Consider the following 20,469-nt stretch of genomic DNA (forward strand, 5'->3'; position numbering starts at 1 on the left):
GTGCGAATACCTGGGGCCCAAATTCGCACTAATTCCTTCCTAGGGCAAATCTGCCGCAGCGGTTGTTAGACGCGCTTTCCCCCCAGGACGCGTTCTTCCTTCTAAATGTGCTTACATTCACCACTCGAGTTTCAATCCCCCTTCTTTCTTTTTAGAGAGTGAAACGGTCCATCTGTGAAGAGTCAGATCAGGCCCTTCACCCTCGAGGCGCGGCAGCCTCCCAGGAGTCGCCTCTCGGGGTCTGTGTTGTGATGGGGTGGCCCTGCGGCACCTCTGCCCTGCCATACTGCAGCAGCAGGTGGCCAGCAGTGTGATTTCCGGTCTGTTCAGTAATGTGTTTTAAAAGTAACACGGCAAAGAGTAACGCGTCTCAAAGACGGCCAATAACTACAAGTGTATCTGACGCCTGACGGTTGCCCAAAACCGGCAGGGAAGAATAGCCTAGAAGGAATGATGCTACCCCAAGAGAAGTTGCACGGTACTTTTTAAATAGAAAGAAATATCTGCAGACATGTCAAATCAAAAAATAAATTAATCAGAAACATGAAGAGAAAGCCATTTATCGACGAAAAGGTGTCGTGATGAACTTAGAGCTCAGTACTGAAGAAGAGAACCATCGAAAGCACTCACCTTATGTGGGGCTGCAGCCCCGGCTGCTCCTCGTAGTCCTCGATGAGGAAAGGCAGGCTCTTGGCCCAGTGGTCCTTGAAACTGCCCGGCAGGTCCACGTCGATGTTGTACTCCGCCAGCGGCGTGTCGAGGTGTGCGTGAAGGTACCGAGAATACTCTGCACACAGGAAACGAGGTCTGACACCCCAAATACTGCTGAGGAAACACTTTTGGTAGCTAGCTGCCATGCGAATACTTTGTAACAGACTGTTACTTAATTACAAGAATTCTATCTAAATGGAGACTCCAAGTTTTATTACCTCACTATCGTTCTATGATAATCGGAGTAACCGGCAATGAGTCCCAGGGTGAAATACCGGCCAGTCTGGATCCGCTTTGGCTAAACTTTAACCACCATTCCATGAAACACACTGAAGATCTCACTCTTCAGTTCCAGAGTCTGAAAATCCATGTTCAATGTCAGATAGACAGATGGGTTCTCTGTTAACTGATAGATGATAAACTGCCTATATATACTGTTTCATCAACTGACTGATCAACTGCTGCTTATCTCTATAAGGTGGTGGTAGAAAAACAAAACAAAACAGGATACAGTGTACCCCATCCTTCAGTCTATAGTTCACCAGTCCAAGTTCTCCTAAACCAGAAAAAAAGAGGGAACTGTAATTTAGAGTACAAAGCTATGCCGCCCAAAAGGTAGCCCCTAGCCACCTAGTAACTGAGTACTTAAAATGTGGCTAGAGTGATGAGACACTAAGTTTTGAATTTTTATTTAATTTGAATTAATTTAAACGTAAAAACATACTTAATTCAATTATTAGAAAACTTCAGTATGTTTGGAACAACTTGCACATATAAATCTACTTTTTCAACTTTAAATTTTATGAAATCTAAATTTAGATCAAATAGTTCCAATGAAAATTTAGTACACAAATCAAGATGTATTATAAGTATAAACTACATGGCAGATTTTCAAGACTTATAAAAAAAGTAAAATACTGAAGGAATACTGTTTTCACATTAATTATATGTTGAACTAACACTGTGAATATACCGAATTAAATTAAATGTATTGTTAAAATTCACTGCACCTGTTTGTTTTCACTTCTTTAATGTGGCTACTAGAAACTGTAAATTACGTACATAGTTTGCAATTTTTCTCCGTTGGACAGTACTGGTATAGGGGCAATGGTAACAAAAGGGAAGGAATGGAAGCGAAGACTTGGGATTTATATGAAAAACAAAAACATCTCTAGGTACGGCAGTGAAAAGCTGAGTAAGAGCATGACTCACAAAAAGATAACTCTAAGATCTGCTTTCTTCCTCGTCCCCATTTAATTTCGCGCAACTACGTCAGAGTTCTGACGTGAGAGGCTGACCGGTCAAAGACAGCCCCTTCCCATGTTAACAGTAAAAAATCTCAGGGAAGGGCCCTTTCCTGTCACTCCTGCATCTTGGGATAAGATGCGATGAGACATGAATACGCAGATGATCGTCACATTTAGTTCCAACTACGTTTCCCTGACTTGAGTCAAACTTTTAGCTTTACCAGGGAAATACCCAGGAAGTGGCAGAAAAAGCACTGAGCTGGTCGTCAGAAGACATGGGCTCCGTCTAGTCTGGCTCGCACCCCTAACCGAGGGCGGCGGAGGACCGGTGGCCTCTGCCTTTGACACTCAGTTGTCTCATGGGACAAAAGTGACGACAATACGATTTCCACAGCTTTGTGCATTAAAATTCAACGATTCTGCAATTTTCTGACTTACCTCGGAGATATTTCACTTTAAGATACTCTGGGCTGGCCTTCTGGCCTGGGAGAGGATCATTGAGCATAACTTTGGTTTGGGCCTTTATGCCTTCATAAAACTGTCCCATGGCAACGTGGCTGAGTCCTTTCATGTACTGGCACACCTCGTTGTATGGCTCCAGCTGCAGACACCGCTGAGGGATTGGGGGACAGAAACGCCCCATTAGCACCAAGACAGCCCAAGAGAACATCCGAGCGCTTTATTCTTTCATCTGAACTTAGGACAGTTTTCCCTCTGGCTTGAGTCAGACCAAATACGTGCTTGTACACTAGCCTCTAGGACAAGGCGGTGGACGTTGTTCCTTTCTGTTGAGGTACGGACGCCACTCCTGCCACCCCGCCCGTTCCGACCACGACCACCGCACCACGGGAGGCTCACCTTAAAGTTCTTCAGGGCCTCCTGCAAGCTGCCGTGGTGGTAGAGCATCATGCCCCGGAGCTGCAGCGTCTGCACGTGATTCTGGTTGAGCAGCAGGGCCTTCTGAAAGCTCTCGGTGGCTGCCTCAAAGTTGCCCAGTTCTCTAGGGATTTCACAACAGTTAGGGATACAGTGTACACGCGTTGGCAGACACACACAACACCTTTTCTTCTTCAGGGCCAGTCTGTGAAGAGGATGCCTTGGCACGGGCGTTCCTGTGTCAATTTTACCACTTCACAGCCATGTAGTCTAGGGCACATCACATCTCACTGACTTTTTTTAAATCTTACCAGATTATAGGATAACCACAGAGCTCTTAAAATTCTTTGGGGAAAATTAACCTATAGCTTCTTCAAATCCCTTTCCCTAATTCATCATGAGCTCCAACCCCTACAAAACTGTGCATAAGTTTTAGTATTTGGATAGAAACATACATTTCTCCTTCAAAAAAAAAAAAAAACAAAACAAAAAAACCAGGCATGTAGATTATAATCATACAAAGGCTCAGCAATCTGAATCAAATCCACAGGCTTAAAATTGTATATTTTTCTGTCACTAAAGTTACTTTACTTAAAGTCTAGTATATTGCTGTGATTTAAAATTCTGAAAAAAGAAGTTTAGAATTGTGACCATTTCAGAGTGGAAATGGTTATTACTGACCAACCTTCTTTTATGCATTAAAATGTTTACAAATAATAAAGTACTTTCAATATACCCCATACATCAATTTTCTATAAATAATGAATATTTAAAAATATAACAGCTGACATTTATACAGCACTTTACTATTTATTACGTGCTTTCAATCTGTTTTCAATGAACATTCCCAACAGCTCCATGGGACAGGAAAAATAAATATCATCCAAACGAATCAAACTCCACTTTCTTCAAGTCAGGATAAGACAGGTTCCCCAACTATTGCCTCAGGTAACTGAGCTCCTGCGCTTCATCCTTCCTGAGCGAGGTGCCTGGCTGAGTCCGAAGGGGCGTCTGCCGCTGCCTTCCCCTCCCGCCTTGCAGAGCACCTACGAAACAGACTGCACACGTTTTTCCAGACCCAGAGTGGGGCAGCTCCACTTCTCAGGGCCATGCCTGGAGCCAGGACGCCCGGGTCTCGGCACGACTTCTTGTCCCTGACAGAGGCGCATCGGAAATGTAACATTTCTGCTATTCTAGGAGCCCTCGGGCAGGTCATCGTGATGCGGGTAGTGACCTTAGTTATGGCCTAAAGTGGCAGCAGCATCTGTAACTCAATGGTGTATAATGCCACGAGTCACAACAATAACCCCAGAAAGACCTGCATTTTCTAGACCTGCATTTCTCAGTATATATACAAACTGAGGTTGTTTTAAGAGAGGACTATGCATCATGATATCCTCTGATACATGGGTCCTTCTAGACTCCAGAGAAGATCTCCGCAAGTAGTCAATGCCTATGTGATTTAGAAGGGCCATTTCTTTGGGTTAGGAGACGCGATTTCGCATTGATACCACTGTCGCACGAGGCTCTCTTGCTCCCCACTCTACACGCCCCCTCCTACCCCACTGTTACTGCTTCACTTACCGATAGGCCTGCCCCAGACTTTTATATGCATCAATAAAATCAACTTTCTGCTTCAAAGCTTCTTTGAAGGATTCAATAGCTTCCTGTAAAAGTACATAGAAAATTATTTCACTTGCCTAACTGTGAAAATTGAGTTTTGCTTAAATCACTAAAGGACTTATGTATTATACATGATCTCTGAGTGATTTTGTTTAAATAGGAGGACTTTTAAAAAAGAGGGAGGTAAGAAGCACAATAAACTATGAATCTGGAGGACTTAATTTCAGCAGTAAACAAATGCATTGCTCTGAACAATAGCAGAGCCTTCAGTCTCTCCCTTTCGAAATGGGAAAATAGCTTCTCACTCTTTTTCATCAGTACGCTCAGTTCAGTAATATCACCTTCTTATTCATATCATTTCCTAAATTAACAAAAGCCCTGTGGAACAAACACTTAGTAACTGTGAAAAAGTAAAAATGATCACAACTAGCAGCAATAAAATTGAATCAACAAAAGAGGGGAAAAAAGCAAAATTGTTTATAAAACAAGCAAAAAGTCTCCTAGATTGGCTAACGGAGAGATCTGCGTGATCTACAAGGGAAACAGTAAAACAAAATAAAACAGAAGCCTTACAGCTGGGGCGTGCGGGGCCTTGCGCCTGCCAGCGCCACCGCGGGTCTGCGGCTAAGGGAGCGGAGGCCACACGGGCACCGTGCTGCCGGGGGGGACCTGGGACACTGTGCGCTCGCTTGCTGCGGGACTCTTGCTGTGAAAACCATCAACAAAATGTGCCATTCTGGTCCAGAACTGACATCCTAGGCTTACACCAGATCAAATGTGCCTTTCATCATGATTTGGTTATTTACTGTAATAAAAAATTACGAAGCCATCTCACACATTTCCCAAGGAAAAGACCTATCTAATGTTAATGGCTACAAACTATCAGGATCTCTAATAGCTTTAATGAGACTTTACAACTTCTGTGATAATCATTTCACACCTGATTAGACAGTTCATAGCAGAAAACTACTAAAGACATCATACGCCTTGCACATGGTAGGCACTCAATAAATATTTAATGATTTGCTAGGCACATGAAATCACTTTGCAAAAGCAGTACAATCCTAATTCTTTCCAAATCGTTCCTCACTCCCTGCTCCTTAATTTTCTCGGGGGTGGAGAAGGGCAGCAGGATAAGCGAGGCTGGCTTCTTAAAACTCTTCAAAGGCAACAACGGGCAGCACCCTGCTCTTTAAGGAATCCGGCTGAATGCTGCTTGGCAGAAAGAGGAAAATGGATGCATTTTAATAGTTAAGAAACGTTAAAAACCACTCTTAATTGGGCTCCTGCTGTGGCATATTGATTAAAAATTTTTCTCAACTCTATTTTTAATTCAACAAACATGTATTGAGTGCCGAGCGCCTACTATGTGCCGGGCAGTGAGGCACAGGGGAGATGAAGAGGAGCATCGTTATCCCAGTCCTCTAAGAACTCGCAGTGGAGTTAGGAAGCTAAGGTCGAACCAGGTTACAGGACAGAACTAAGAACTACAACAGAGGCGGAGTCGAGGCTCTGGGGGTGGAGAGAGAGACCGAGGGCTGGGCCTGGGACACAGGACAGGCTCGCAGGGACAGTGGCAGCTGAGCCGGGTCCCGGAGAAAGAGAAGGAACTTGGTAAAGACAGAGGCCTCACGGACGGGGCAGGGGGCTGCGCAGGGGTAGGGGGCACGCAGAGCAGGGGGCGCGGGTCGGCAGGAGGGCAGGGCGCACAGCGGGGAGCGGTGGAGACCGAGGGGCCGGGGCGGGCCCACGTGGACAGCGGGGCCAGGGAGGGAGGGCCTCCCCACGCTCTGCGCCGCCCGCCGGTCCAGCAGGCGAGGAGGACTGCGGCTGCAGGCGGGCGTGCGGCCGCACCCATGGGCTCTCTAGAGAGGGTGACCGCTCCACGAGAGCAGAGGAGACAGACCGGAGGGTGGGGGAATGGAGCGCCCAGTAGGAGGCCGCTTTGGTGTCCAGGAGAGAGAAAATGAACGCCCGAATGGAGCGTCTCGGAAGAGAAGAGGAGGTCCGATTTGGGAGACATCTGTGAAGGCAAACTAGGCGGGACTGGTGGCTGTTTGGGTGTGGGGGACAGCGGGGGATCTTCCAGGCTGAAGAGCCAGGGCGGGGCGCTAACCACCGTGGGGAGGGCAGGCAGGAGGTGCGCGCAGCCGGCGTGCAGAGCCTGGGTGTCCGTGTCTGGCAGAGATGCCGGGGACACCGCCGCCCACCGCGCTGAGGCGCACCCGGAGGCCCCCGCTCTTCAGTCTGATCTCTCTTCAGCCTCTTGAGGCTTTGCTTTCGGGGCTCCTGTCTAATCACTGCACAGCTCTCTACCTCATTCTGCCAAAGGGGGGACACAGCAGAAATCAAGATTTGAAGCCACTGGGAACAAAGAAACTTCGCTCGAATGAATCGATCTCTCAGCGCGGGAATGGGCTCGGAGTTCGCCTGTGAGGTGAACTCAGCCGCGGCCACTTCGCGTGGCCCCCTTCCTCACTGGGCGGGGCAGCCGTCACCCTGGGGCTGGTCACCGTCACTGAGCGCACACTGTCAGGTACCTCTCAGAGCATAAACGCTGATGACAACACGTGCTCAGGACATACAATTTTTGAAATACCCTGGGAACAAAGATAAAAGGAGGATTCAACAGAAAAACATTTGCTGGTTTTTCCCCTAGGAAAATCCAAGATGTCCGCTACAGCTACTGAATCGGAGAGCTGTGAAATCTGTCATGTGATGTTGCCTGCTATATTTCCCACATACATATTATAAAGTAAATATGGAACCACCCACTTAATTCAGTTCTCAATTGCTGTCGGCCTGCAGGGACCCCTTCAGGATATAAAAATAACTCAGACTCATTGGTCCATTTACTACTTTGTCTCTACAGTGAACGAGAGAAACAGAGGCATCTAAACTAAGTTCGTTCATTGAAAGAAGGCGTTTCACCACTGACTCAGTGTTCCAATCTGTGTGATTGGGGCACCCTCTGCTCCTTCTCTACTTCCTGGGGATGCCGTTGGGATGAATGAGACAATACGTAAACGCTGTGACCTCCTCGGACGGCAGATCTATAAAAATGCAAAGAAAAAGTCCCGTCTATCACACACATCGATGCTGCGTTTACGAGCGCGGTGACAAGGGGAAAGGACCCAGCAGTGCTGGTGCGGCCGGTTTGCCGAGGGGCTTCTGACACTCAGAGAACGAACGTGCGGCTTCCGGGTTCTCATCGCGCTGGCTGAGGATGAACCGAACCGAACTGCAGCCCTCGCCCAATCTGTGATTAGTGTCTGTTACAGCTCTTCTCTGGAAAATTCTCATTTCAAAATCACACAAAGGGCCCTGCCGACCGGGCTTTCTAGTTAGAAGTGAAATCATTTGTTTGCATTTGTTTACTTTAAAAAGTAATTTTAACTTCTTAATACTAGTAGTTGGTATTTGTTTCTACTCAAATCTTCTCCTCCTCCATGAGCTATTCAAGGGATAGACTTTGAATACAGTACTGTAATTTTGAATTTTTTATTTACAGTGGCTGAGAGGTGAGAGGAATAGCGGGCAGATACAAAATAACTGGAAATGTCCACCGGGCAGCTGCTTAAAGCACATGTTAAGTAACTGCTCTCGGAGCTCCGGCTGCCAGTCTAAACCCGGAGCGGGGAGAGGGAGGGTTAGGACAACCCTCGACATCCCTGCCAAAAGGGTCTGAGGGGCGTGGAATCGAAGGTGCGCAATTCTTATTACTTTGTTTTCTAGTGGGTAGGAGTTATTTTTTTTTTTAGACTATGAAATATAGATTAAATTTTCACATGTAAAATAATCCACTATAATTAATACCTGAGTCCTGTTTACAGTGTATAAGGTGCTTCTCACACATTATTTTATTTATTTCTCACAATCACTTCAAGAGGCAGAGACTGGCATCATCTCTACTTGAAAGGTGTAGAAGGAGAGGCGGAAGGAGTTTAGCGGCTTGCCCAGCGGTGCCGTTAAAAGATTCAGAGCAAGAGCTCCATCCAAGGCCTTCTAGCTCCAAATTCAATGCTCTGCCCCTGAAATTCATTTATTCCATTAATACTTATTGAGCACCTACTATGTGACAGGCCTGTCTACAACACTAAGGGTGAACAGCACGTGGCCTTCCTAAAGGTAAACCTTCTCCCTACCCTCCAAACGTGTGTGCGTGTGATCCTCAGAACTCTCTCCAGGAATAAAATCATGTTCTTTCGGCCCGAGTGCCCTTCCTGGCCACAGCTACTGAAACAGTTCACAGCTTTCACCCTGCTCTGGGGAGTCTGTCTTGACCCCCTGGTCAGGGTGCAGTGTTTTGCACCTGCACAGCCTGCCTGAGTTTAGTCGGGCAGATCTGCTGTGTCCTGCACTAGAGCGCCTACTGTGTGCCAGGCCTCGGGAGCTCTGCTCCTGGCCCCCAGCCGTGTTTCCGGCATGGAGCCTGCTGCACACAGGGTCCCCGCACCTGCTCTGAGAATGCAGGCTCAAGGGCAGGGAGAAGGGACGGGCTGGAGGTGGCATTTCTACCCCACACTTCACCTCGGCTGGGACAGCGCCCTTCCAGAGTCCCTGAACGCCACCTCCCAAGAGCAGTCCTCAAGGGACAGCGGCGTGGCCCCTGAATCGCAGAGACGCCTCCCACCTGCTCCCGGAGCCCAGTTCCGGCTCACCACCTCCGACCTGGAACGCCAGCCACGTCTCCTCGGGGGTCCCTCTGTCCCTAACCTGCTTGGCCACTATCACGTCAGAATCCACTTCCTAAAGGACAGATCTGGTCTCAACTATTTTCCCCCAAATCTGGGCTGCGTACCTCCGCGCCTACAGATTGAAGTCAAAGTGCTGAGCACAGGGCTTAGACGTGTCACCTGCTCCCCCACCACCTTTCCAGCCCCACCTTCCTGCACACACCGACTGTCTCCTCCACGCATGGCTCCCGGTCATCCAGCGCAGTCTCTGCCAGGGGAGCTTGTCTTCCTCCACCTAATCCTACTCTGCCTTCCAAGTTCAGGACAAAGTCCACTTGGTGGTGAGGGGGGGGGTGCGGGGGAGGACTTTCTCTAACTCTGCTCCGTAGTTTGGAGGAATTGTTCTTATCTCTGTGTCCAAAAGCACTTTGTTTATAGTACTTTCTTCGGTGTATTTACCAGATGATAAAGTGTATGTGGAAAGAACCTTTGTAAACTGTCTCCTTTATCATGTGAAGCATTACTTCTTCCTCTTACTAACCTTTCATCTTCTCCCCTCTGGATCCTCCTCCACGTACCTACCAAATAGTAGGAGCTCAATAAATCTGTTCATTCAAACTACCTTCTGAAATAAACCAATTAGCTATCTGTTGACACATCGTTCGCTAACACGCCAAACTAAATTTTTACTAACTTCCTCCCACCGGCAAAGTCAAAGCAGGCTTGGCAGACTGCACAGCTCACCTTCAGAAGCCCTCTGTGAAAGAAAGTTAACCCTTTGTAGAGCATGGCTATGGGCTGGTTCCGGTTCAGCTCCAGGGACTGCTGGAAGTCTTCGTGGGCTGTGGCGTAGTCCTGCAGAGGGGGCGGGGGAGAGTGAGGTCGCAGCCGTCAGCGGGGTGGCCGTTCCTACTTTTGATTGGTCAGGAAAAACATCCCAGTTTATTCTGCGCCCTTTTTAAAGGCTTTAAAGAAAATATTTCATGACCACAAATATTACAAGTGGAATTTTTATGTCGTTTGTTGAGTTAATTGATTTTCTTAAGTGCTGGGAAAAACTCACACAGGTTTAATTTAAGCACACTATTTTGCCAATAAAGAGAATATTATTTTAAATAATATTGAAGTCATAACTTGTTAGAGAAACTTTAAAAATTATTTCCTGGTACTAATATTGTATTATATTGAATACTTCTGAAGTAATTATGCTATAAATCAACCTTCAACGGTGTTGTGCTGAGATTTTTTTAAATATATTTTCTTTTCCATTAGAAAAGTAGTACAAAAATTATGTAAACCCGAAAAGAGAACTGGAAAAGATAACAATGATAATTGTAAACACAACTGTGATGATAAAAGATAACCCTGTTAGGTTTGCGTCCCCTCCGTACAGAAGCTACCGTCTGGGAAGCCGTATCAGCTCGGGTCACGGTTCTTGGGTTGTAATACCCAAAGGACTTCAAATCGTACCCCTAAATTTAATCACCACATTGATAACAAGCACACCTGCTTCCCTGCACTGACATTTAAGTATAATCTATGAACCAAATTTCTCTTCTGTTTTTCTCTTTCTTTTTTTCCCCTAGTCCAGAGTTAGTTACTGCTGACAGTTCAAGCACATAAATGTGTTCTTGGTATTTAATATTTCTCTATGGGTTCAATTTCAGCTAAAGAAAATGCTCTTGTAACTAACTATCTTGCACCACCAACATATTACTATACAGCTCAAAACCCAAATCTACACCAGCTTTCTGAAGTAGAAGGAAAAGTGAAATCTTTATCATCACAAAAGGAAATGTTTCAAGGCAAAAATCGTTCACCTCTGATATGAAGTACAAGGTCCCCCGATGTCTGTACAAGCGTGCAGAGGGCTGAAGTTGAATAGCCTTAGTGAGATCATTTACAGCTTCATTAATTCGTCCCAGAGGGGAGAGAATCTATAAACCCGAAAGTGTAATTAGAAAAGAAAACTTCCAGTGATCATCCCTAAAACTGCCAATGTTTTTTACTTTTCAGGTACATGTCAGCATACTCTACTCTCAGTATTACTCTCTCCACAGACTAGAATCCTTGACCCCATGTACTAAGCAGTGAGGTTCAAGGTCAACAAGCTGAGAGGCCGCTCCCCGTCCCATCAAGGGGGAGGCTGGTGAACTGTGCAGCGACTGCCTTGTGATTGTTCCACAAGGTTCTGAGTTATCATACCTGTTGCTTTCCTTGAAATGTCACCATTTGTTTTCTCAACCTATAATTTCTCTTTTAGATCAAAATGCAGCCTGTCAAAATCGATCTGAAAGACGACTCGGAACCACTGGAACAGAGAAAACGCTGGGCACAGGGAGCGCCCTCCATGGTCTTTAGCTATGTCCCCTGAGGTGCCGAGCATTACATGACAATTTCTAAGACTTCAGGTGCCTTGTAAGCCCTGTTGTGTTCACCCTTAGCTCATCGGTCATGGTGTGCGGAGCAGGGAAGGGAGCACCTGTCAGCCTGTCTGGAAAGCCCCTCTGACCGGGCAATCAGGTGCGTTCAGGCCACACGACAATACAGAAGGCAGCTCAGAATGCAAAAGCACACCAAAAATACACATGCAAACCCCTAAATGGGCCTCAGTACTCCCTGCTCAAGCACGTGCCCCTGCACAAACGTCCTTACATTAGGGTTGCTTTTCTTTTTATAACATTGGTCATTTTAATTAAGTTTCACTAACTAGTTTCCTATTCTGCAGAAACTTCAAACCAGCAAAACAGGGAAGATTCAGGCAGGTACGCCACCAGGGCAAGAACGGTAGCCCAGGGAGATGAACGAAACGAAACGCGTGCCTGAGAATCCCAGAAGCACAGTGGCCGGGGTAACAGCTGGGAAGGAAAAACAGCCCTGCCCAGTCCCTTAACCCCAGGCAGCTAACTGAGCCGTCACGGGCCAGCTCAGCAATCAACAGGCAGAACGACGACCTGGGGAACTCAAGACCTTTCACTGTGTTCACTAAATATAGACTATTTCAGAAAGTAACGGATTCCTCATCAAATAATTTCTGATATATAAAAATGACAGGCTATAATTTGGCTGGAAAAAATCACTATGCAGTGGCATTCCTGCTCAATAATGTTGGGAAAAGGGGACAGTGCTATGTATTTTTAAGATAACTGAAAATTGCTTTTCTAATCACCGATATCATTTTTGGATATACCATTAGCTTTTTATTAGAGACATAAAATTTTTAAATCTGCTAAGTAAGTCCTTTTCCTGGGGAAACTTGGAAAATTAAACTTATGCTTTATTCGTTACGTTTTAACACAACACCAGAGTCAGGGAGGGAGAAGGCTCCGGCGCCCTCCCCTCAGGCAGAGGGCCGCCAACTCCCCCCAGCGCTCGCCCTGAGCACCGGCCGGGCTCCCGGGTCAGAGGGAGCCTCGGGGTTACAACCCAGCAGACGCCAGGGATAACGAATCATAGTATCAGTAAATGAGAAACGATCTTATTCAGAGAGCCAGCTCCCCAATAAAACCAAATTCTCTTTAAGAAACTGAACTATAATTTACGACACTATAATTTTGAAAACAAAAATATCACAAACACAGTTCTAAATTACAAAAATGCGTCGTGTTTCCTTGCTAAGTTTTCTCTGCCTGAAGAGGAAAAAGAAGTCATTTTTTCCTTTAGCTCAACTACAAAATCCCACCTGATCAGATGACTAAAAGTTAAGTTTTATTCAGGTTCAACTCATGAACAAACTCAAAAGCATTGAGCCTGGCTAATGTGCGGGAAAATAAACACAACGTGAAAGCTGGATAGTTCGGAACACCCTTTCCACCTTGCTCCCCAGGACAGGGCTCTGATCCGTCTAGAATCCCCTCCTCTCAGCGAGGCCTCTGCGAAGCCTGTAACACCCCCCGCCCCTTGTCAGTCCAGCAGAGAAATCCGGAGAAATCCGGCAGGCCAAGAGCCACCCCTTCCTGTCCCTGAAGCACCTCCTCTCAGCGTCTGCTCTCACAGGGATCACCTGGAATTTCCACCATGGTACCTCTCTATCTCCACCCAAGCGTCCCTTCAAGGCCTGGCTATCTATAGTCAGCCTTACCTGACCAGTGTCTCCAGGGGATAGGTCCAACCCGTAAGAATTACAGGTAAGCACTCGCCTACACACACACACACACACACACACACACACACACTCTCTCTCTCTCTCTCTCTCTCACTTCAAAGGCTATTCCGTTTTTACCCACTGTCATATTAAGTTTTGCTAAAGCATGTCATATATACAATAAATATCAAGTGTAATACATACTTTCCAATGGACACTGATAGTTGTACATAAGTGTGTATCTTAATACTAAATATTACTATTACATGTTAAATCAGGAGTATCACTCAGCCCATAGTTTCCTAGTAATTCCAACCATGTCTAAAGCATTAAGTACCTAGGAGGAAAACACAGTAGGTAGAAGGGAGCTTTAAAATGTATAAGTAAGAAAACAATAGGGAAAAAAAAGTCGGAGATTCAACTAACCCAATAAGGACAGAGGGGAAAAGAAAACCACACTCACTTCTGCTCGCTGCTCAAATACCTCTGGGCGGTCTGGCTCCAAGGTAATTACCCGGCTCAGTTCGAACAGAGCAAGCTCAGCGTTCTTAATGTCCTTGAAAAGGCATTAGCTTAGTATGAGATACACTGTTACTCAAAACCAGGTAGAATAGATTTTCTGAAACAGTAACTTAGTAACGATGTAAGTACTTATTTAGAGTAAATATGAATTATCTCCTTAGGACATACCTGCCAAGTTAAATAAGTTATATTACCATTATTTAATTCGCTCACGTCTACCTACTCATCAGCTGTACCCTGGACCTGACCACCTATCACAAGTTCCACAGATGGTAGAATGTTTTCTAAATGGAACCTATTTAAACACTGAGTCAGTGAATATCAAGGGATGAGAATGTGGACACCAGGCAAAATGATGCCGCTGACCAGCAGCAACGCAGGAACAGAGGGGGTGAGTCAGTGTCCCCCAAACCCCTAAGACTATACACCTGCACCATAAGAAATCGAGGTACGTACGTGTATGTACGTGCATGTATCTTTTACAATAAAAATATATGAGCATATTACTTTTATATTAAAAATGCATTGAAGATACAGCAAACTTCATGTCAAGATATAAAATTAAGAGATGAGAATTAGGAAGAAGCAGCCGATCTTTGGCTTCCACTAGGGAAACTTCAGTCACTTATTGATGCTCTGAACGTAACATTGTTACCGTCCTGAACACCTGTCATTCCAAAATCTGTTTTCATTCTCAGTCCTCTGTATCTCAGAAATATATAAGTATCATATAGAATTTATCTAATAGGCCGGCACCCAATGAATACAATTTTTTTAATTGGCAAAGATACGAAAGTGATGTTTCTCCCTCAAAGCATAATTTCATTTCAATATATTTCACATATAATACGAAAAAAAGTTTATGTATAATGTTCTAGACTGAAAATGTAGAGCTCTGAATCTTAATTTCATTATTTAATATAATAATCTCAGGAAATATTTCATTTTTATACTATGATACTTATGTAATTATAATGTCATTATATATTTTATATAGAGAGTCATTATAACCTTCCTTCATTCCTCAGAAAAATAAGGGGAGTGAGGGTACAGAGATATACCCATCTGGGGAAAGTATAATATGTGATAACAAGCAAATATTACACAAATACTTTTGTTCTTTTAGTCAACATTTAAAAATTGTGACAGGAACTCAGATTCTGTGTCCTACTGCACTTCTGATGCCCAGGCTCTGCTTTCACCAACGAGCATTTCTTAGGATTTAGAAATATTAAAATCTCATGCTTTTCTTGGTCTATGTCCAGCTCATCACCAAATAAAGTTTAGGCTGGCAACGCCTGCCCTTTTGGAGTAGAAAAACATTTTGAGGTCAAAATTGGTCTCAGGGGGCCTGGATGGACATTCCCAGTTCACCGCTCCCCGGCCCTCTGATCGCGAGTAGGTCCTCCGCTGCCTTTCTCGTTTGTGGCCGGAACAGCACAGTGCCTGTGCCGCCAGGTCGCAATGAACAGTGAGCGAGCGGTCCCATCAAACCCTGGCGCAAGGCAGGTCACGTAGGCGCTACGGCAAGCGTTAGCTAGTCCATACTCACATGTAGGCCCTTCTTTCCATAGGCTATCCCTCGGCCATAAATTGCACTAACCAGATCAGGCTCCTCCTAGTCAGACCAAAACAGAAACACGTCAAAAACTATAAACAAAACAAAACAAAACAAAAATCAGTTTCTGCTTCGAGCGCGTTAAGGCCACAAGCGACAGCTCTACCTCGCGCTACCACCCTCGTGCGTCCTAGCGCAGCCCCCAGCCAGGAACACTCTACCCTTTGAAGCTCATGTGAATGAGGCACCCAGTACGAATTCTGCATTAAAAAAATACTAAGATAAAGAGAATGGACAAGAGCTCTGCACTAGTGTCTTTCACAGTCTTCTTCTTTAAACTGTAATCCTCTCGACAACCCCCTGACTGGCCACACCCGCTACTACGTGTTACAGAGAAGACAGGCTCAGAGAGGAAGGCAGACAGGAGCGAAGGACTGGGAAATGCCGCTTCCTAGTTTGCCTCCTTTGGCGTAATCCCGGAACAATCTGGACGGAAAGGACCCTCCGTGCCAACCCAGCGAGGAATGAGGCGCGAGTCGGCTCCAGTCTGTCGGGGATGAACACAGCCCTTTACTCTGGTGGTCGGTTCCTTTCGGCAACCTGCTTCAGGCCCAGGGACCCGGCGTCTGCTGGCCCGGCCCTCGGGGCCCGGCACGCAGTCCGCGTGCGCGGGAGCGGCCCCACAGGCTGTACGAGAGGCCTCCCGGCTACAGGCGGCCTCCGCGGTTTTGACCCCACCTCGGAACCCTCACCTACATATTTAAGGGAGGAGAGCAAGCCGCCTGAGGCTACACGATCCTGGGGGAAACTCGTGCCACTGCTAAAGAATTTAACAGAACTGCACCGGACAGGCGCCGTGCTGGCTAATCTGCTGCTCAGTTCAAATCGGAGAGCGGTCTGCCGGTATTGCAGAAAAAGGCATATCAGCCTCAACGATGAGTAAATAAAAAAATGAAGGAGACGATGCAGTGCCCTCAAAAGAAAACAAGGCTCCTTGAAACAAAATGAGGTCCCACGACGTGAAACAGCGAATGGGTGCGTCACTGGCTCCGCCAGGCCAGCAGATGGGCCTCATATCGCATGGAAACTGGAAAACCTCAGGGAAACAACGACAGGTCGCCTGCTTCTCTTGGAAAATTAAGAGAGTCAATAAAGATGGCCCATAGGACCAGAAAAAAATCCCCCCACAAAACCCAGAGTGACGTGCTGGCTGTCTCTCCAGACGAGGGCGTAGGTTTGTCAGTAGTTTAGCACAAGCCGACCTGGGGCCTCCACGTCACACCCGTACACTGTCGCTCATTTAGGTCGCCTCCCGCCTGCCACGGAGTTTTGGGTTTGGGATTTGTAATTTAGAGGTAGCTGGCATGAAGGGCTGTCCACGCCATTTGCTCAATGGAAACAAAGAACCAGTTCCACAGAACCACAAAGGAACGGCCCTGAGTTCTTGCGACCGCGCTGACGTGTGACGGGACCGGCCCTGACGGCCGGGAGGAACGGGCTCGGGATGCTCCCGGTAACTCTCCCGGGGGAGGGCGGGATCGCCAGCTGTGTTTTCATCCCACTTAAGACGCTGCTGCACTCTTTCATTGTTTAAACACAAACATGCATACATGTAAACAGAAAAAAATGGTTTAAGTACTAGGTTACTAGAGAAAATAGAAGATTGTATTATCACTAAAAAAATCAGTTTAAATAGTAAATAGAAAATACAAATTACAGAATATTTAGAAAATAAGGAAAGGCAAGGGCACCCAATCACCCTGCCACCCAGAGGCAACACTGTAAACACTTAGTGTCCTCCCGGCACAGCAAGCGGCGTGCGTGGGGGGAGAGGGTTCCAGGGACAGAGGGAGAGGGGCCGCAGGAAAAGCCGCCCGCTGAGCAACTCGGGTCGCCCTGCCTTCACGTTTCCACGGCAGCGACCCCTGCCAGGGGTAGCACTGCCCAGCAGCACCGCGGCCCAGTGGGACGGGAGGCAGTGAGCCCGCAGGGCGTCTCCCACAATGACGATGACGTTCCCAGGGACAGGAAACCCTATGCAGATTTGTGACGCCTCACAATGCTACTATCCGAGAAGTTTCTCTCCCAAAGCTGAGAACATTTTCATGCCAGAGGCTTATTAGGTGAATCAGAAAAAGGTGCCTTTAAATAAAGTTATTGTATTGGCCTGGCCGTCATCTCCGTATGCCCTGGGGCCTGGACTGGCCACACGGGGGGAGGGGGTCGCCCTCATCTCCCTGCCCGACACTCTGCTCCTGAAATCCTGGCAGTCCCCCCTGCTGGGCGTCTCTGCTGTCACCTCACTGGCCCACCCGCCGCCGCTCGCCCTGCCAGGCCCCCCTCCCTCACCCGGGCTGCGGCAACGGCCTGACCGTCCTGCTCCGGCCATGGCACCGCCCCCACACTGAGAGGTCCCCCTCTAGCCCTAAGGTCTGCCCATGTCACTCCCTGGCTGAAGTTTCTCATTGGCTCCCCGCACCTACCACAGTGACATTCATATTTTTACTCCAATCCACAGTAAGAAATACAGTTGATGTTGCAACCCAGTACACACACACATACAGAGCATACAGACATACACACATGTATCAGAAACACAAAAATCGCATTAAGTCATCCCCAGCCTTCCTTGCACAGTGTAATCTGATATTTCCTAGTCTGATATATTTCATTTTTTAAAGAGGGGTAGTCTTGGCGTGCCAGTTGATTTCAGGCCCTGCTACAGGGTGGCAACTGGCCGCTTGAAAAATAAAGAGGTAACACTTAAATGCCTTTGCAAGAAAAGCGGGTCGCTTTTCTGCCCTCCTGTTCAGCCTCATCTCCTTCCACTCCCCCGCTTCGCGCTCCAGCAGTCAGCACCACGGAACAGGTCCCCGGACCCGAAATGCCCTCCCAGCTCAGTGCAGCCGCGGGCGCTACCCCGCCCGCCTGAGGTGCCCGCCCACTCACCGCCTCTGCGCCCACGAAAGTCCTTCGATCGCTCAGGCGCATCTCACACACCCCCTCCCTGACTCCTCCCAGCCTCCCCTGCAACGCAAATGTGATCGGTTCCTTGGGTCCTATTATCTGTCGTAGGGACATTAGCCACTCGTTCATTCAGCAGGGCCCGCTCCTCGCAATGTCCGATTCCTGTGCCATGGTAAGCAAAAACCAACACGAAGGCAGCAGATTCTTGCCGTCTCAGAGCCGAGCCGGAGAGCCCCAAGTACAAATATAGTTGAAGATGAAGCTTCAATATGTATGTGCCAGAGACTGAATGGTGATTTTAGAAAATGCATAAAGGCCTAGACAAGCTTAGGAAAGACTCTCCACGGAGGGGACACCTGGGCCGAGCTCTGTAGGGGGTGGGGCAGCCCAGAGCGGCTGCTGGGCCAGGCAGAGGGAGCCGGGGAGCACGTTCCAAGATGAGGGTGGAGTGGTAGGTATAGACCTTCTCGAGGATTTTTATCTTTAACCTAAAAGCAACAGCAAAGTGTGTGTGTGTTTAAAGTACACATGCACACATGGTATGCGTGTGTGGGGGTGTGGGGGGGGGGTAGGAGACAAGCCAGGAAGTGACGGCCACATCAGTCGTCTGGTGGACGGCAGCGGCCTGGCCACGGTGTGAGCAGAGCCGGCAGAAGCGGAGGGACAGAGGAGAGCCTGCACTTGGGAGGCGCAGGGGTAGAGCCGGAGTGTGGAGCACGTGCGCTCACGCCGCCCAATGGAGACGGGGCCGCTCCCGGGGCGGGCGCCCTGGGCTCTTTCCTAGTGCAGATGGGGGCACGTGGAGGGATGGGGGTGCGGTCGGTAGGGCTGGAACCTCTGAGTGAGGTGCGTTTCAGACATCCAAGTGGATATAATTTCTTTAAAATAATTCTCTTATTACATCGATATTTTCCATTTAGAAAAAAATACTAAGAAAAAAAAGGTAAACTGAATGGGTCTATTCAATTTAAATTCCGTCTAGAATTTTTCCAACAGCATGGAACAATGTATAATTACTGTGGTTATCATAGTGATAGTCTAGTATTAGACTGCAAAAATATCCTAAAAAGAAGGAAAAATTGAATGGCTTTATCCAATTTACACTTTCTTTTTAGAATTTTTTTCCAATAGCAGAGAAGAATGTATAATTACTGTGGTTGTTAATCATAGTTATAGTCTAGTATTAAGGGTTACTAAATTAAATAACAGCTTTTATTAGTTTTTTGATTGATACAACTTTATTATTTATTTTATCTACCTTTGGCTTTGGGTGTTAACAATAAGTCAAAACTCTTCATGAAATGTGTCATGAATTATATTTTTCAAATAAAACCAACGTTTATTTCTAAAACCAAATTGTGCTCAGAATATCAATTTTTCCCTTTTTTCAGTATACAAGTCTAGTAATATTTACACGTTAGAGTTTTCAGAATTTTAAATAAAAATTAGTATTTCCATCTTATAATATTACTTAATTTCTGCAAATGCAAAATCCTAGTATAATAAGATAGTTACGTTACAGGAGTGAAATCCACTTAGATGTCTCAATTCTCAAAAAATTACTTTTTTTATATCCACCAAGGCCTACTGTGGTATCCTCCTCATATTACTTACATAGTGACTTTAAATTTTACCAATATTTACTCTTCCACTTCAAGGCTGGCTTTTTTATTAAAACTCGGAAGTCACGGGATCAAAGACAAGTCAAAAAAGTCACTCACTGCAGAGCAATGTGATGAGCACTAAGTTTTGGCTAAGCTGTAGATACACATACGAATTTCCATAGACGATGTGTAGAGGATCCTACCAGAGAGAGGTTTTCAATGTTGTCTGCTCATGTAAAATAAGAAACAAAGTTCCTTCATGAGCTCAGTTCCAGAATCAGAATCAGGAACCAGAATCAGATCATAATGAGACAAGCTCAAGGTCACACAATTCACAGTGAAGGCCGCTCGCCTCCTAAAATTGTCCCAGCCCTGACATTCCCAGGCTGTGCGGGGACCAAAGAGGCACAGGAATCAGGACAGGGTCCCCCTTTTCGAGAACGCTCTCACTAACACACTGACACACGTGGCCGGGACACGCGACACTGATGAAGAGATAGCTCGTATTCACAGGCGTTTAAGAGCAGAGTTTTCTCTGAAGACCGGCAGACCTGCGGAGCCCGGAAGACTGTGCTCGGTCATAAACCCTCACGCTGGAGGA

At 46.7% G+C, this 20,469-nt stretch overlaps 1 protein-coding gene across 5 annotated transcripts in view; it reads right to left on the reverse strand.

Annotated features, from left to right (window-relative positions):
• TTC13 (tetratricopeptide repeat domain 13) overlaps positions 1-20,469 on the reverse strand; it is a 76,283-nt gene that overhangs the window by 32,769 nt on the left and 23,045 nt on the right. For 3 of the 5 annotated variants that reach the window (XM_054576737.1, XM_054576734.1, XM_054576733.1), the window contains exons 5-12: positions 15,292-15,357; positions 13,681-13,773; positions 10,954-11,070; positions 9,878-9,988; positions 4,419-4,501; positions 2,817-2,958; positions 2,397-2,571; positions 631-787 (exon numbers count right to left, since the gene is read on the reverse strand). In XM_054576737.1, the coding sequence (XP_054432712.1) occupies positions 631-787; positions 2,397-2,571; positions 2,817-2,958; positions 4,419-4,501; positions 9,878-9,988; positions 10,954-11,070; positions 13,681-13,773; positions 15,292-15,357 (944 nt within the window). The remainder of the gene's footprint in view (positions 1-630; positions 788-2,396; positions 2,572-2,816; positions 2,959-4,418; positions 4,502-9,877; positions 9,989-10,953; positions 11,071-13,680; positions 13,774-15,291; positions 15,358-20,469) is intronic. The other 2 variants (XM_054576736.1, XM_054576735.1) reach the window with 1 other exon arrangement.

This window comes from Pteronotus mesoamericanus, unplaced genomic scaffold, assembly GCF_021234165.1.
Source record: "Pteronotus mesoamericanus isolate MK-2021 breed Mesoamerican mustached bat unplaced genomic scaffold, CSHL_Meso_final contig_347, whole genome shotgun sequence".
Lineage (NCBI taxonomy): Eukaryota > Metazoa > Chordata > Mammalia > Chiroptera > Mormoopidae > Pteronotus > Pteronotus mesoamericanus.